The 15,909-nt window shown below is 36.4% G+C and overlaps 1 protein-coding gene across 4 annotated transcripts in view; it reads right to left on the reverse strand.

Moving 5' to 3' along the window:
* Positions 1-15,909, reverse strand: part of SNX14 (sorting nexin 14) — a 45,234-nt gene that overhangs the window by 13,141 nt on the left and 16,184 nt on the right. For 2 of the 4 annotated variants that reach the window (XM_084203725.1, XM_084203722.1), the window contains exons 7-20: positions 15,610-15,694; positions 13,216-13,372; positions 12,856-12,931; positions 11,976-12,020; positions 11,811-11,891; positions 11,552-11,666; positions 11,005-11,160; positions 10,592-10,716; positions 9,809-9,867; positions 6,167-6,193; positions 2,360-2,492; positions 1,458-1,659; positions 412-495; positions 175-275 (exon numbers count right to left, since the gene is read on the reverse strand). In XM_084203725.1, the coding sequence (XP_084059851.1) occupies positions 175-275; positions 412-495; positions 1,458-1,659; positions 2,360-2,492; positions 6,167-6,193; positions 9,809-9,867; positions 10,592-10,716; positions 11,005-11,160; positions 11,552-11,666; positions 11,811-11,891; positions 11,976-12,020; positions 12,856-12,931; positions 13,216-13,372; positions 15,610-15,694 (1,446 nt within the window). The remainder of the gene's footprint in view (positions 1-174; positions 276-411; positions 496-1,457; positions 1,660-2,359; positions 2,493-6,166; positions 6,194-9,808; positions 9,868-10,591; positions 10,717-11,004; positions 11,161-11,551; positions 11,667-11,810; positions 11,892-11,975; positions 12,021-12,855; positions 12,932-13,215; positions 13,373-15,609; positions 15,695-15,909) is intronic. The other 2 variants (XM_084203724.1, XM_084203723.1) reach the window with 1 other exon arrangement.

The raw sequence follows: 15,909 nt of genomic DNA on the forward strand, positions 1-15,909 counted from the left end.
TCATTTGCACGGGATTTCTGTTTTGAGTCATGTGTAACTTTAAAATTGCCCACCTGAAACCTTTCTGTAACTATAAAGTTCATTGGAAACAAACAAAAAAACCGCATATATTCTTTTGTTAGTTTTATATCATTAGTTTTAGAATATTCTTTGCTCCAAATGTTTGTTTGATACCTGCAGATATTCCTGAAACTCCTCTCGCTTGGATTTTAAGAACTCATAGTTCTTGGGACCAATGATTCTCTTTGAGGGAAGCTGAGCATCAGGAAATGTACCTAGTAAAGATATCAAGGAGTTTAAATTATTCTTTCAGTGCAGTAAACACTGATTTCATTATTTTAAATTTAATCTAAGTAATGAATAATAATCACAGCAGGGGGAAAATGGCTTTCCAAATGACAGAGAACGTACCATGAAATTCCGTAAGTTTTGATTCAAGCACATAGAATTCAAGATACCTCCTGTAGACAGACCAGTGTTCAGGTTCATGTCCAACTGGTAAAAAAAAAAAAGTTAAAAATAAACCAGGTTTTATGGCATCTGGGAGACAAATTAGCAACAGCAAACATATGCTGGTTATCATAAGAAAAACCTCAATGACATTAGTCCCATTTTGTAGTAACATAAACCTCAAGGTACTTTTAATGTTACAGTAAAATGCATAATTGGTAGACAGATATGGTACTAGCAAGGAAATTATCATTTATGGGATCACTACAATCTAAACAATGGAGTCCTGCATAACTTCAACATTTATGATGGCTGACTATATTAGATCTATTTTCCAACCAAATGATTAGATCTATTGAACCAAATGATTTACAGAAATAATACTTGTTGAATACAGTCCTCTGCACCACCAAATTGAATGCTGATGATTCTTAATCCAATCACCAAGACATCACTAAATGCTTCTTAAATACTTTCTACTTATTATGGAAGTGTTGGTCTCACTAAGACAAATCCCAGCAGCCTTAGGACAATGCTGTTTCCACCCACTCCAAATGGATGTAATGCTATCCAGATACTGGTAAACTAACTGCACGCCACGATGGTTCCTAATAACCAAAACATTTTCATTTCCTAAGAACTCATTTTAAGGTTATATAAAAAATTATTTGTTGTTCATTATTTCAAACTTCAGAGTGGGTGAAAAAAATATGACAGGTGTTTATTAATATGAATTTTAAGATAAGTATTTTTGGAAAGAGAACATTTCAAATTTTGGCATGAAGTCTAAATAGAACTGATTCATGCTGAGGAGTCAGTTCTCGACTTGCAAATGCTAATGTGATCATTTATCTCTCAAACTCATTTCCTTGGAACTTTCAAGCCATTATTTTGAAATCAGAAGAACGCACATACAAAACACACTCGCAAGAGCCAACAGAACACATCACAAAAGAATATTCTGAGTTCACTTTCAAATGACACTGTTGATCTGCAACATTGCATACCTGCCCTTCTATCGTTTCTCTCTACATCAATGCAGAATACAGGAATTCTCTCCTTTCTGTCTTTTCTTTCCAAGGAGGGATCATCAAAAAAATCAACGTAAGGGATGCTGATTTTCCACGCAGCAAGGTTGCGGGGTGTATTTGGGGTGGTAACAGCCTCCTCAGGAGAATCATCTTCCATCACCATAACACCTTCTTCAATCTGCAGGGATGCAGAGAGCTCCAGTTCTATTTTAATTGGTACAGTCTACCTCTGCTTCAAACCAATTCCCTCCTCTTCCCTTTTTCAAATTTTCCATTCGTCCCCCAACTGTGGTTCAGGTAACAATATCCCGTTCAGTAAATTCTACCATTGGCTCTACTCATAACTGTTTAGCACAGAAGAAAAACTTTAACTGAGGGAGACATCCAAGACAAACGAGAAAGGACTACTGGCTCCTGATCTATGGAGAGAATGTTGCATCACAGACCAACCTGACAGCAATTTCTACACTATGTTATTTATGGTTTTAAGGCCTTGTGGCAGGCTGCAGATGAAGAGCCATGCACACAGTCTTGTGCATACCTTACTACCAGAACTGGACAAAAAGTCATTGCTCATAAAAATATTTGACACTGCTACTGTTGGTATTTCTCTGTACAAAAACAATAAGCTCAGAAGCACAGACACTGGGGATGTGACCTTGGCTTGTGAATGAATACAGGGAAGATAAGCCAACTTCATCAGAAGCCAGCACATGAAAACTGTGCAGCGAAGAAAGCAGAAATTTAATGAAAATGAACTATTGATTAAATGAATTATTTAATGAATAATGAAATTTCTCTGATCAGAAATGAGCAAAGGAGAAAAAAAAATCAAAGCCCAACAAAGACTACAAGTAAAATTTAATGGCTTTACTCACAAAATCATCTTCTCCTTCATTTAAGTTGTAGTTAGGCAACATAGCTCCTTCCATTGCAGAACTCTTGAATACGCCTTTTATTTTGTTCCCTATTTTGCTGATTCCAAATGATTCTCCTCTCTTTTGCGTGGTCCTAGGATTACAGACGCCACAGTTCACAACACAAGGCATATTATTACACATCTGCTCATTAGGCCATTGCACACCATTTGCAGATAAGAGAAACAACTCTATAAACAGGTATCCAACATATTTACAGTTCCACTTATTTAAAATTCATTTATGGTATATCCGTTCTCTGATCAGCCAGCAAATTTTCTTGATTACACTTCTGAAGAGACACAGGATTCCCATATGCTTAACCACGAGTAAACTCTTAAAATAGTATCCTAGCAATTCATGACACAGAATAAACAATTAGCTAGGTAAAACAACTTTGTTTTGACAGCCGAAACTGGGGTATTGCTACAGGCATGCACATCAAGTAGGTCATTAACTTTGTCCTTTTCCTTGTACTTGTATTTAAATATTTATCCTTCTACTAAGTGGAGATGCATTTTTAAAATGGAATTTTACAAGCACATGTCATTCAAGATAGATCTCAGTTTTTAAGCAATAGAGACATATAAAAGGAATGTGCAAGGAGCAAGACTAAGCACGAGAGAAAACAGATACAACTGAGGAATCCTGGCTTGAAGAGCCAGTCTGACTGAAAGATGAAGCGTTTTTAAAGTCTTGCCACTTATGACAAAATGTCCAAAAGCCAACAAACCAGGTATGGGACTAAAAAAAATACTTGGGCAGCAAGCACACTCCTCACTGAGAAAGCAGATTTTTTATTATTCTTATGCCCTTACACAAGTCCTGTCACTGAAGATTATGTCTTGCATAGAAATGCTAGAAATTTTGGAAAGAAAAATGTTTCTGTTGAATGTAGAATCAGCCTGAGCTTCCTTATGGTGATTCAATATATACAGTTGAGAGAGTTAAAAATCAATAAAGTGAACTTCAGAATCAAATATTCAAAAGCAATTTATAGACTGCAATTAGATGTACAGCTAGTACTTTGGAGGACAAAAAAATCCTGTTTCTTTTTCCTTTAAAACAAGAAACTACTGACTTCTGGAAGGGATTACAAAGAGAACTGCAGCAATCAGCAGGTAAAGCATTTTCGTCATTCATAAAACCATGCAGACAAGACCAGCTGCTGACTCCAAGCAAGCACGTGCATGTTACTAATAACCTTCCTGTTTATAATCTTACACAGATTGTGTACGTGACTGAAGTTTCGTAAATAACCCACTGCTTTTACAAATTTTTTGCTTCTTCTATCTCATCTAATCATCACCTCCAAAGCACACTGGCACCACCTACCTTAATGATCTTGTCTACGCAATGACAAGGTTGCTTAGCTGCTTGCAGTCTAAATCTGCATTTGAACAATTTTACTCCATTCTTGAACAATGTCTGCTACATGCTACTGTGCTGAACTGAGCTGTTTCACATAGGGGACCTTACCTGAATCTTGTTCAAGTGCTTCAACACTGGGCTAAAAACCACAAACCTTAATCAGACAAAACTAGCTTTTCTGGAAGGCTGATATTTCACACCTCTGGCTTAACCTTGAAGGGAGTTTTCATCATTCCTCTGAAAAGTAGTGGAGTTCTCAAGAGTTTGAGCAAAAACACTGATTTGCATAAGGTCAGTGATTTGATAAGAGGACTCCAGTCTCAAAGCAGCTCTTCCCCACACTGAGCAATGCAGGTGAAAGCTGCATTCACCTGTGCCTGTAGTGAGCGATATGCATCCAGAACTCAACCTGGCAGCCAGGAACCAACCTTTCCAGCCCCAGCACAGAGCCCAAAGATTACACCACGTGGATAAAAACCAATCACTGAACTGGAGAAGTATCAAGTAACAAACTAGGATGGGAATTTTCACAGGAAGTGACAAATTCAGAACAAACACCGGTGAATGAGCGAGTACACAGACACTCCTCCACAATATATGGAGAGAACACAGAACTGGTTTGGCAAAAACCCTTGATCCCAAATCACATTAGATGAGCATGGAAAAGAAATGTGTGGATTTTAGCAAAGATGGATGGACTGACAACAGGCTGACTTGATGTTTCAAAGAAATGGAGGAATAAAAAAATATATACAAAAGGTATCATGATGAAAATCTAATAGATTCACTGGCTAAGCAGAAATAGAAGAAAGACCTTCATACTAGGTAGAAGGAAAGATGGGACTAGGAGAGGGGCAGGTTCAAGACACAAATCACCAAAGATGACAGAAGGTAGCACGTTTAAAAGAGACACAAGATTTTTGTTAAGTCCTGTCAACAAATATATATACATCCAAAACTTGATGGAAAAATAACCCACTCCCTCTAGTGCTAATCCATATAATAGCATTATTAGACCATCATTCTATAGTTGCTTTCTCAGGAGGGCCCTCTGTGCAGAGTCTACAGGCTCCAACATTCCTGAAGAATGATGTGACAACAAGAGCTTGGAACACTTATTTTTTTCCCCAAACATTCCAAAAGTAACACATACCTAACACTAAAAAAAAATTACAATTATTGTTTACTCTATAACAAGGAATTGCAGACTGAAGAAGTCCACTGTGCACTGTGTCATTCTTCAACCATGGATGGTTGCAAAATCATTTTCCCACAGCATGCCTGCCTCATTCAGTGCGCTGAACAGATCTTGGCAGGTGAGGAGCCAGGGCTGTGCAGCTGAAGAATGATGCTGTGAGCATCTCTGGGTCAAGAAGGACCAGACCAGTTGTATATATCAGACAAGGCAGATATTAACAGGCATGTGAAGTCATAGTACCATTTCCTTTGGCTGACTAAACTCCCTATACACATTTAGGAGGAATGCTGCACTTGAAAATCAATGAGCTGCACTTGTAAGTCAAGAACTCCTTATTTCTCAACAATCAAGCAAGTTATAGCTCAACATACTGAACTGGCACATAAAATATAAAAGCATCTAATAACCTTGATTCTTAACCTGAAAAATTAAGTTGAAAAATTTCCCCTCAAAACTAATATGAGCAAACTATGTCATACTTATCCTCTGTTAAATTCTAAGGAAAAGTCCATGAGGAAAAGATTATTTTCTGAGTTTGGATACCATGTATTTAAAGAGGCATAAATAATGAGAAAACAAACCACTGGACAGCCACTAAGCCATTAACGAGTGGTCACATACCACCTACAGCAAATTATAAAAAATAGCATATGTTGTCATCAAACCTGTGACAGTCATAAGAGAAGCTGCAGAGAGAACTAATTTGGGCAACTGTTGGGTTTGAGTGCTTAAAAATCATAAAATGGTTATATTTGCAAGTGATGTTAGACAATGATCAGTCCAGATACAGCTTGCAAGATAAAACATGCACCTAAGTGGATAACAGTATAACATGGAGTAAAAGAAATTTTGGAGCAGCTACCAGTCACAAGTTAAAAAAATGTTTCAAGCTCTAGAAATATATTTCAAAACAAATGCCAACAGACAGACTGTTAACAGCAAAGTGTTAATGTACAGCAAACAATATTAATGTAATGCAAACGTGAAATTAGTAATAAAGCAATTTCTAAACACATGTGAAAAGGATATGGGGAGTAAAGTTTTTTGTGAGGAGAAATGCACCTCAGACCAGAGAAGACAGTCATGTCTTTTACAAATAAAATGAACAGTTAATTACTGTTATAAAGACTGTATGATGAAGTCATGAGATATGCAGCATAGCTAACACACAACATTTATTGAGTGTTAGATAGACTTACCGTAAGTCATCCAAACTCAGGCTACTTCTGCAACAACAGGCAAATAAATTACCTCAGAGCCCAAGAGGAAATCAAAATAAAACAAAACCAAAACAACAAAAGAAACCAAACCAAACCAAATCTGGCCAACCTATCCCAACAAAATAGGCTTCGACCAACACCATGGGTTAAGAAAAGAGGTAGTACAATTAGGAGTTCCTGACCTGGAATCCCAAGAAAGTGAAATGTGAACAGTATCTACTGATCTCATCACCACAAGCCTGGCCTTTGAATTTGAAACATCAGTTATTGAAACTTTCAGGAGATTCAGCACAAACAACCACAAATTAATCGAGAACAACTCTCATCTTAGAGTTATCTGTAGTGCCAAATAGCCAGCTAACTTTTCCTCTTAGCTATATTCAGAGGTCATGTAGGAATCAAGTTAATTTGGCCAATACAATGAAAAGGCTGTGGCCTCACTTTGTGTAATAATACATGCTCTCTTCCCATCTGTATTAGTATAGTATATACATATATAATACAGTATAATATATGTATTAGGTATAATAAGAGCCACTATTAAAAGTTAAAATTTTTAATATTTGTATCTCTCAGAATTTAAGAACTGTCATGCATTTTTGACATTCTACATAACCTGGTACATAGAACCAATGCATCAGACATCAACCCAGTAATTCCAATCAAGATGTTTAAATGAATAAACAATAAACATTGTCACCACACACAGGATTTTAATTCATTGGAGCTACTGAACTCTGGACAAACTAACATGAGATAAAAACATTAAAATTTTAGATTTTGTTTCACAGAAGAATCTGACTGTGAGACATCTTACACTGCCTTTGGCTGTATAAACCATGAAACTGGAAATATAACCTAGCAGATTAGAAATGATGATGACTATTACATTGCATAGAACTTTTCACAGACTTAATTCCATGGGTTTTTCTCCTAACAACTCCCTGAAATTGTTAGAATCTTTTCTATGTCGTCCTTTAACTTAAAAAATGATTTAATTTCACTGCTATTTTAATATGAGAGACCAGGGCCTCTCTATTTCTATTAGTAGTTCTCGTAAAATTGACAGATATATAGAAATCCAGAAATCTGGGAATTCATACTACATAACAGCTTTTCTTTCTTTGTTAAGACTTTCAACACAGACTACATTTAAGTAATGTAGTACTGTATTATAAATACATAAATGTGAGAGAGGGAGAGGGAATTCTTGTTGTCTCTTCCATGCTACCCAAATTAAGCTGACAGAACTAGAACTCGAAACACCAGTTATCATGGGCCACACACAGTAAATATTAGGTTAAAAACATCAGTTACAGAGGTGAAACTCATGACAACCCCAGTTAGTTATCAGAAGTTGTCAGAATACCCTCAATGTGACTTCTTTACACTCCAGAAACCCTTGGCACTGCCCACCTACTGCCTTTGCAGTTTTCACTGCACATTATTTGTCCTGTCTGCAAAAAGCTATGATTGTTCTGTACAGTTCAAAGAAGTGATTCAAACCAAAAATTACACAGGTGTCACTTCTTCCTACCTTTCCACCTATATTTTCTAGAAACTGTAATTTTCTTGTCTTGAAATAAGGGAAATGTTTCAACACATTACCCTCATGCACGTTCCACTGGGATTTCATACCTGCTTCTTGATCTGATTTTTTAACCAGCAGTACCTAAGGAATACACACACAGTAGCCATAGCAGAGCACATCAAAAATATGGGAAACAAAACTCATCTCTTTGCATGTAATTACTTTCAAGTGGAACTAATGCTAGAATAAGAAGGCAGGACAAAATATATGGAATAACATCTGGAATAATTGTGTGAGAAACTTTGATTTTTCCCCCACCCTTTCACAAGTGACTGTACATAATTCTGCACAGGGAAATTCCAAAGCAACAGGCAAACTACTTGCAAGATAGGACCTCTGTTTCATGGAAATAATCACTGAGGCCCCACCTCTGGAACACACAGTATCTTGTATTGTAAATCAGCATATATACTGAGAGCATTCAAATTGTTCTAAAATGTAAACCACATACATTTTCAGTAAAGCTATGGATGCTGTTTGAGAATATGCTGCAACAGCCGCCAAAGAAAATTTATTTTGTAACCAGAGATGCATTTCAAAAACTCCAGGCAGCAATGGCCTGTAACTTCTCCCTTTCTGTTTTTAAAAACCAAGCAGCAAAGAGATGCCCTGCATGTTTTCATATTTTAACTAGATTTAAGAAGAGTACAACAGAATGCTCCTAACCCCTGACACAAATAATTTGGGGAAAGAAGCCAGAAGGCAGATTTAAAGGTCTAGGTGAAACCCCGGAGCCATCCTCAACAGAAGCTGAAGTGTCTTAAAGGTCACCCTGCCAGGAGTACTATGTGGGAAAGGAATGCAGTTTGGGCTTGCTGCTTTCATCCCATGCCTCTTTGTTAAGACACAAAAGCTTGCCAGCACCACTATGAGACAGCACTACACCAAAGCTCCAGTCCTGGACCTACAAAAACTATAAAGATGACATAAAATATGTCACCCATGGAGACATAATAAAGAGAACAACCATGCTATTTTGAAGAACAGGAGCAGGGAAGAAAGGTATGTGCCGGTAATTCGAATCTCACAGTAAGCTGTGAAACAGGAGTTTACTGTCAGGTGTAACTCTAATGAAAGCAAGAAAGGTTAAATGAATGAGTGTTACTCCTCTAGAAGAGGACAAGCTTTAGCATCTTCCAGAGTACCATGGATCTTACTTCATATCAAGAAAGAAAGCCTATCCAAATTAAAGATTGTCTCACTGATGCTTTCCTTCTTTTGGCCAGACCATAAGAGAAATTCAGATGGGCTAGTCCACGACTGTCAGAGCCATCCAACAAAATGTGAAACACAAGAAATTTTGAGACCTCAATGTTTATCAACCCAGCCCAAGTCCACAGTGGAAGATCACCACATCCCCACCACAGGAGAGGCTCTTCTCCACAGGCTGTAAGGAGCCTGAAGGGGGTCTGGACCGTAAGTAAGGAGCCTGAAGGGGGTCTGGACTGTAAGTAAGGAGCCTGAAGGGGGTCTGGACTATAAGAATATGGCCCATGCTCAGAAACAAGGCTTCTGACGCTGCATTTCTGCAATGGAGTGAGGGACAGAAAACACATTTGATCTAGGAGAAGTGGCAAACCCTCCATGTCACAGTAAGAGGAGATTCCCATGAAATAACCAAGCTGGTTTGGCATAGGGTACACTGTACCTATCCCTGTAACATCTGAAATCCAAGGAGACACAGCTTGGCACCACTAAAATGGTATTACATATACACAGTCGATTAAATCACCACTTTATTTTCACATAATCTTATTCTCACTGCTTATTTTTTTTCCCTTCCCTCTTCTCAAATGTTGAGGTCAAAATCACATTCTACATTCTTGAATGTAAAATACTTCAAGAGAAGAGACATCTTGTATAATACTGCTGGCATCTTAAATATGCAATTTGCTAATTTAAAAACAAAAAAGCAGAGCTAAAAATTAGTCATATTAATACCAGGCAATAACAAAATTCCTACAGTTTAATATTTTGATGGTTTAATTTAAAAATCAAAGAAAACCACTTAAAAGTTCTACCATACCTACCTGTTAAACTTAGAATTGCGGGTTGGTGACTCTGCTCCTCTTAAAAGGTGTCTGAAGTACTGTAGCAGACAAATAAGGTATCAAAAGAAACACTGGATTAACTGAGGTAAAGGCTACTGTGCAAAAGCATTGCAAAATTCAGGAAATGAGAACTGAAGGAAAAGCCAAACTGACCATAATCTAGCAGTTAGAATTTTAAACTGGAAAAGGACAGACCACACAATAATCAATACATGAGACTAGGACTATTTACTTAAACTTACATAATCATGGGATTAAAACCACAAAGCAGAAATAAAATTAAGTACCAAAATCCATGTCTCCTCTTCGTTAAAAAAATCAAGCATTTGAAGCATTATAGCTATCATGTGAGAGATGACCATCAAAACCATTTTTGAGAAATGTTCTTTTTATTAATGCCAAGTAAGGCAACTACCCACCCAATATATTCTTAAAAGTAAATGAGGAGATTGAGTTCTACATCTATCAGGCAGATTACTTTTGCACCAAATTTGCAATCATAAAGACGGGGTGGAGAGGATTTTGTAATATACACAAATTGTTACATCAAAAACATGACATTGTCCTTTTATTCTGTGATGATGCATTGGACTAGAATGAATTTTATTTTCCTACTGAGAATGGTGCAGCTCTAGAATGTCAACTGAAGTGGAAAATGAAGCCATATTTTTCAGTTCCACATACACATGACTGTTGTAAAGAGCGTATCCTAAAAAAATACAATCTCACTTTTAAGATCACTCCTCCAATCTTTCAGCTTACCTCATCACTGTGACAGAACATGGGAGTAAAAACATTCTCAAGCAGAGACAGGACGTGCTCATAAGCTTCAAAAAGACACCGCATGGTCTGAAGTTTCACAACATCCTTATATGGACCTTCAGCAACTATTAAAAAATATTGAGGTATTAATAGAGAGAGATATACATACAGGCATATAAAGTTCATGTTTTCTCCTGGTCAGAGTTTGTGATTATTTTGCAAGTTACTCCAAGTTTTATAAACAAAAAACATAAATAAATTGACAAAAAAGGATTAAGCACAATATAGCACGGGAATAATGTTTAAAATTGGCAAAAAAAAGTTTGATGATACTCAGCAAAATTTCTTTTCACTTTATTAGAGAATGTTGTTTAAATTCCAATGTACATCATTCCTTTCAAATTCCAACTTACTTCTTTGAATCTCTTCCACAATGAAAGGGTCAAATCTAATTTTGTCAATGCTTTCATCCAAACAGTAGGTTTTATAAATTTTCTGTACTTCATCATGAAGAGACATCTTTTCAGTATCTGAGAGTTCTGGTCTCAAAATTCGGTCATTGAATTCCTCTGAGAAATAAAGGAAAGAAAAAAGCATTTCTTGATCAACTTGGCAAACAAGTAACATCTTGAAGCACCCTATAACATCAACTCATTTTCCATTAGGTAAGTAATTTGCAAAACTTCAAAAGTAAAAGAAACATAGGACACCTCAAAATCTGAGGTAATAAGACAGCTGCCTTCTTATTAACTATAATTCAGATCTGTTCATAAAGTTATTGCTAAAAATATATTGCAATTAGAAGAAATTATTCTTTATCACAGTAAGGATAAATTCATGAGGTTGTTCCTGGCATATGAATGATTTTTTCTTCCTAAATTATCCAAATGCAAATTGCAGTGTTCCATTAGAATGATTTCCATATCATCAAGTAACATCAGCACATGTCTGTAATCTTACCCACAGCCAGGCAGAACTGCAGCACATGGACAGCCCCTTCCTGTTTCAGGAAGTTCATAAACCGAAATAAAAGGTCCTGCTGATCTCTGATCTCCTTTAGCTCCAGTTTCAGTACCTGAGTAGGTTAAAAATGCAGTCAGCCAACTTTCAAACTTTCAGGCAGTACATAAATAACACAAAGAGCTGTAGAACAAAATCAGCAGGTACAGTAAAACACTTATTCAAAACAGGAAAGGACGTAAATGTTGCCTTTGCTTACAGATGGTTTTTTATTTCTTGGCTCAGCAAATTTCTGAAGGAATGGAACCAATGAAGAAGTAGGCTCAGTTGCTATCTCAGGCTGCAGAAAAAAATGACAACTGGGTAAGAAAGCTTCTTTCATGGGTGATCAAAATGCCACTGTTTGAACTTTGTCAGTACTCACTGGACTATCATCAATGAAGATCAGCAGTAAATGGTTGACAGTATCCTGCAAGAAACACAACACAACAAATAAAATTATTATTAAAGAAACTCAACAAAATAGATTAAAATAATTTCAGTGCTATGTTTTAGCCAAGTTTAAACATGAGTATTTTAATACTTTTAAAAAAGCAAAGCCTGGCAATACACATTTGAGAACTGAACTTCAATGGTCTCAAGTTTTTACAAGTCAGGGAATTTCTGAAGAGACCTGCACAGAAATATTCTTTACCCAGTGGAAGAAAGGCCTCCAAAGTATTTTTACTCTAAGTGCAGATCTAATGAACAAGTAATACTTCCACACTACAGTACTTATTGTTTGCAGCCAGGTGATGCCTGCATAAGCACTGCCATTCTGCCTATTAAAATACATGCATATATGAAAACAAGGATGGCAGGTTGGAGCTTCAGAAATAAATGCCCCCTGATTTGCAGAATTGAGGGGAAAAAGTTGATTTCAACACAGCTGCAAAAAAAGCTGGTTATTTAAGACTGCTGTAGAGATCAAAAGAGCTTGAGTTCAAGTAATCCAGCCCTTTTTAAATGTAGCAATAGCAACTTGTAGATGTTTACACTAGCACAGCATCCTCCCATTTGACAGGAGCTGTAATACGAAAAATACATACTTAAAGGACCACACCAATACTGTTATTTCAGTCAGTTCAGTGAGTTAACTCATATGAACAAACAAAACAATTGGCCACAAGATTTATTTTTCTTTTATCTAGTCAAAATGCACAGCAAGTAAGTCATTGCACATCATTTGCTTTACCACAACATGTTCAGTAGGTAAACAATCATTTTGAATAAATTAAGATCATTCTTGTACTCCAAAGTCTTACAGGGTCAGCTAAGAAATCCATTGAGGGAAGGAAAACTGAACCAGGGAGAATCTCTCTAATGAGAAGGGCCAGGGATCTGAAAAGAAAATAGAAGAAAGAAAATAAAAATCCAAAGCAATATTAGATTACATAAATTTCTAAGTGAAGATTCCAATTCTGTCATAAACTACTGGGAAATATTTTAGGATTTAATAATAATGTAAGCATGCTATTTTAAAGACAAATCCAAAAAAATCATGAAAAAGGGGTAAGAAGGAAGATGACTGTGAAGTTCATTCATTCCTTCACTTTCCAAAATTATTGTACTACATAACACAATTTTAAAAATTTAAAAAACATAATTCTAAGTAATTTATATACCTGCACTCTGTTGACTTTGGGGGCAAAATATAAGGAAAAAGAAGTTCAGTAAGTTTTCTTAAGTAGTGAAGTTCATCTCTTCGGCTTCTCAAAGCAACATGCAGTTCTGGTCCATATTCTTCTAAAGCAGCTTGCTGCAAAAATTCTGCATTTTTTACTGAAAGTAAAAAACAGCATTGCAGAGTTGTTTCAGCTTTTTCTTGCTGGTAAACAAAAGGCAATTGTTTTTTGTTTGAGCTAAAAAGTTAGTATTTGTAGTACACACACAACTGCCGAAGGGACAAAATGTTGAAGCTTTTCAAAAGAACCTTGGCTTAGACTTTGAAGCTATGATATGTAAAAAAAAGACCTCACACTGAAATAAGAATTCCTTCACCAAACAATTGCAGTTTGCATGGTATCCAGAATGCTTTCTCATTTATCGTTATATATAAATATATAAAAATAATAAAAACTTTTATTTACATATACAAATTTTTATATATATAAAAATGAAATATAAAAACTCCGCATCTGGGTTCTCAAAAAAACTGCATTGTGCAAAGTCTGCCTCTAATTGCCTTTTTCCTGACCTTCCTCATGATCTCCCATTTTTTTGGTCTACAACACAATTTGAAATCAATGTAAACTTTTGCTCAATCCTGTAGTATCTGTTTCCTGCTTAGAACACTTAAAAACAAATGTGAAGTAACATACACTTTAAACACAGGGCGTATCAAGCCAAAGCCTGCAGGAGGATCTGCCAGTGTGCTGCCTCTTAAATTATGGTGGAATTGAAAGAATACCTCTTTATCAGATTAAAAACTATAGATATTAATCAGAAGCAGCAATGTTACATTTCTTCAGATCACTTCAAAGGCAAGAACTGAGCTGCTATAAATCACACCTAGCTGAACTAGCAATGTGGCACAGCCTCATGCCAACACCGCCACCAGGCATACTGAGGTATGTAATATATTCCTCAGATACCCTCAAAGTTAAAGCTTTTTCCCAACATATGAGAGAAGCCTGCTGGCTTGGCCTTCACAGCCAAAACCCCTGAGTGGTATCAGCTGACAGAGGGGATGCAGGAATATATATCACCTGATAAATCTGCCTAGCTGGTGTCACTAAAAGCAGAGAGAAGGAATGCACCTTCTAGCGAGGACAGGTAATGAATTGTGGAGGTGTCTGTGCAAATAGGAATTACTAAGAGAGGTAAGGGTAACAAGAGCAGGAGAAAAGGAAATACCTTCTAAAAGCAATCCACTTGAAAAGGATTTAGAAAATAAGCAGAGAAGGCTAGGCCCAACTAGCAACCAAAGCAGGGTCTGAAAGCTGCCTCTGAACCATGTTTTGTGGCAGCTGCTTTAGCAATGTTTACTAGAAAGTGCTACTAAAAGTAATTTTCAGTCGCTACTTCACACATCTACCCTTAGGAAACAAGTCTTTTTTTAAAAACACTGAGAAAAAATGGCTGTATTTTCAATGCTGTACATCTAAAATACAGCTCTTTACCGCTAAAGAAAAGTGTTTCCAACTCCTTGGTAGAAATCAAAGCAAACACAAAATTTGGCGTAAATAGCACTGCAAGATTATCTACTATCTTGAAATTGCTGTTGTGCCATGAAAGACATCCAAGGTGATTACACTATGTCTCATTACTCATCTTAATCATTAGCACCACTCACAGGGCCAATGGCTTGTATTCATGGACATCAAGCAGACGTTTAGAGGGAAAGAAGAAAAGTTCATGACTCCAGTTAAAGTAAACATCAACACTTAAAAACTGAATGAAACCACATTTAGTAGATACAGCACTGTGGAACACAGCCAGTGAAAAAAATAATAACAGTCAGTGCTTCCAAGTATTTCTTCTCTGTGCAGTTTAAATATAATTTTTACATTAGGCTTATGAAGATACTCTTATCTTGGATAACAAATATGTTTTTGCTCAAACTCTCTCCATGGCTTTTCAACATATTACAAGTTCACTAATGCAGATTTGAAATCATTCTATCTATAAGAGCTATGAGGTACAGTGCAGATGTACAAATCCTTTCATCTATAACTGCTCATCTGGAATATAAAGGAAAAACTTCAAGAAGCATTCCTAAATTATTTTGATTGCTCTAAATAGACAAAAACCCATATTCCTGTTCACCCCTGTACAGACAGAGAAATTTAGTATTTTTATTGTGGGGCAATAAAAATCAAAACAGAGAATACAAATATGTACTGTAACTTTTTCCCTATCTGCCTTTGCAACCACAAGAAGAAAAATGCAAAAGGATCTCATTTTTAAAAACAGAGGCCATAAGGATAAAAAGACAAAGTAATATAATCTCAAACATGCATAAAAAAATATTCATAGTTGGCCTTTGAAACTGACAACATATTAAGTCTTGACATTACCTTTTTGCCTAGCCTTGGCTATTACTTCAATGTGTTTCATTGCTGCCTTGAGCATCTTCTTCGTTACAACCGTTGGAATGTCCACCTAAAAAATAATTTCAAAATCAAACCAAAACTGTTCTATTCCCCCTTCCCCCCCCAAAAGTTTATTACAGACAACCATCAAACATAGTAATTTGCTTATATGTTCTGGTTTGAACCATAAAATGAACTATTAAGAAATAATCTAAAATTCTCTAGGCGAGCTGACAGTGTCCTCATTCTTCTGCCAAGGTAAAACACATGGAACTAAATGCCATA

This window comes from Fringilla coelebs, assembly GCF_963513975.1.
Source record: "Fringilla coelebs genome assembly, chromosome: 3".
Classification (NCBI taxonomy): domain Eukaryota; kingdom Metazoa; phylum Chordata; class Aves; order Passeriformes; family Fringillidae; genus Fringilla; species Fringilla coelebs.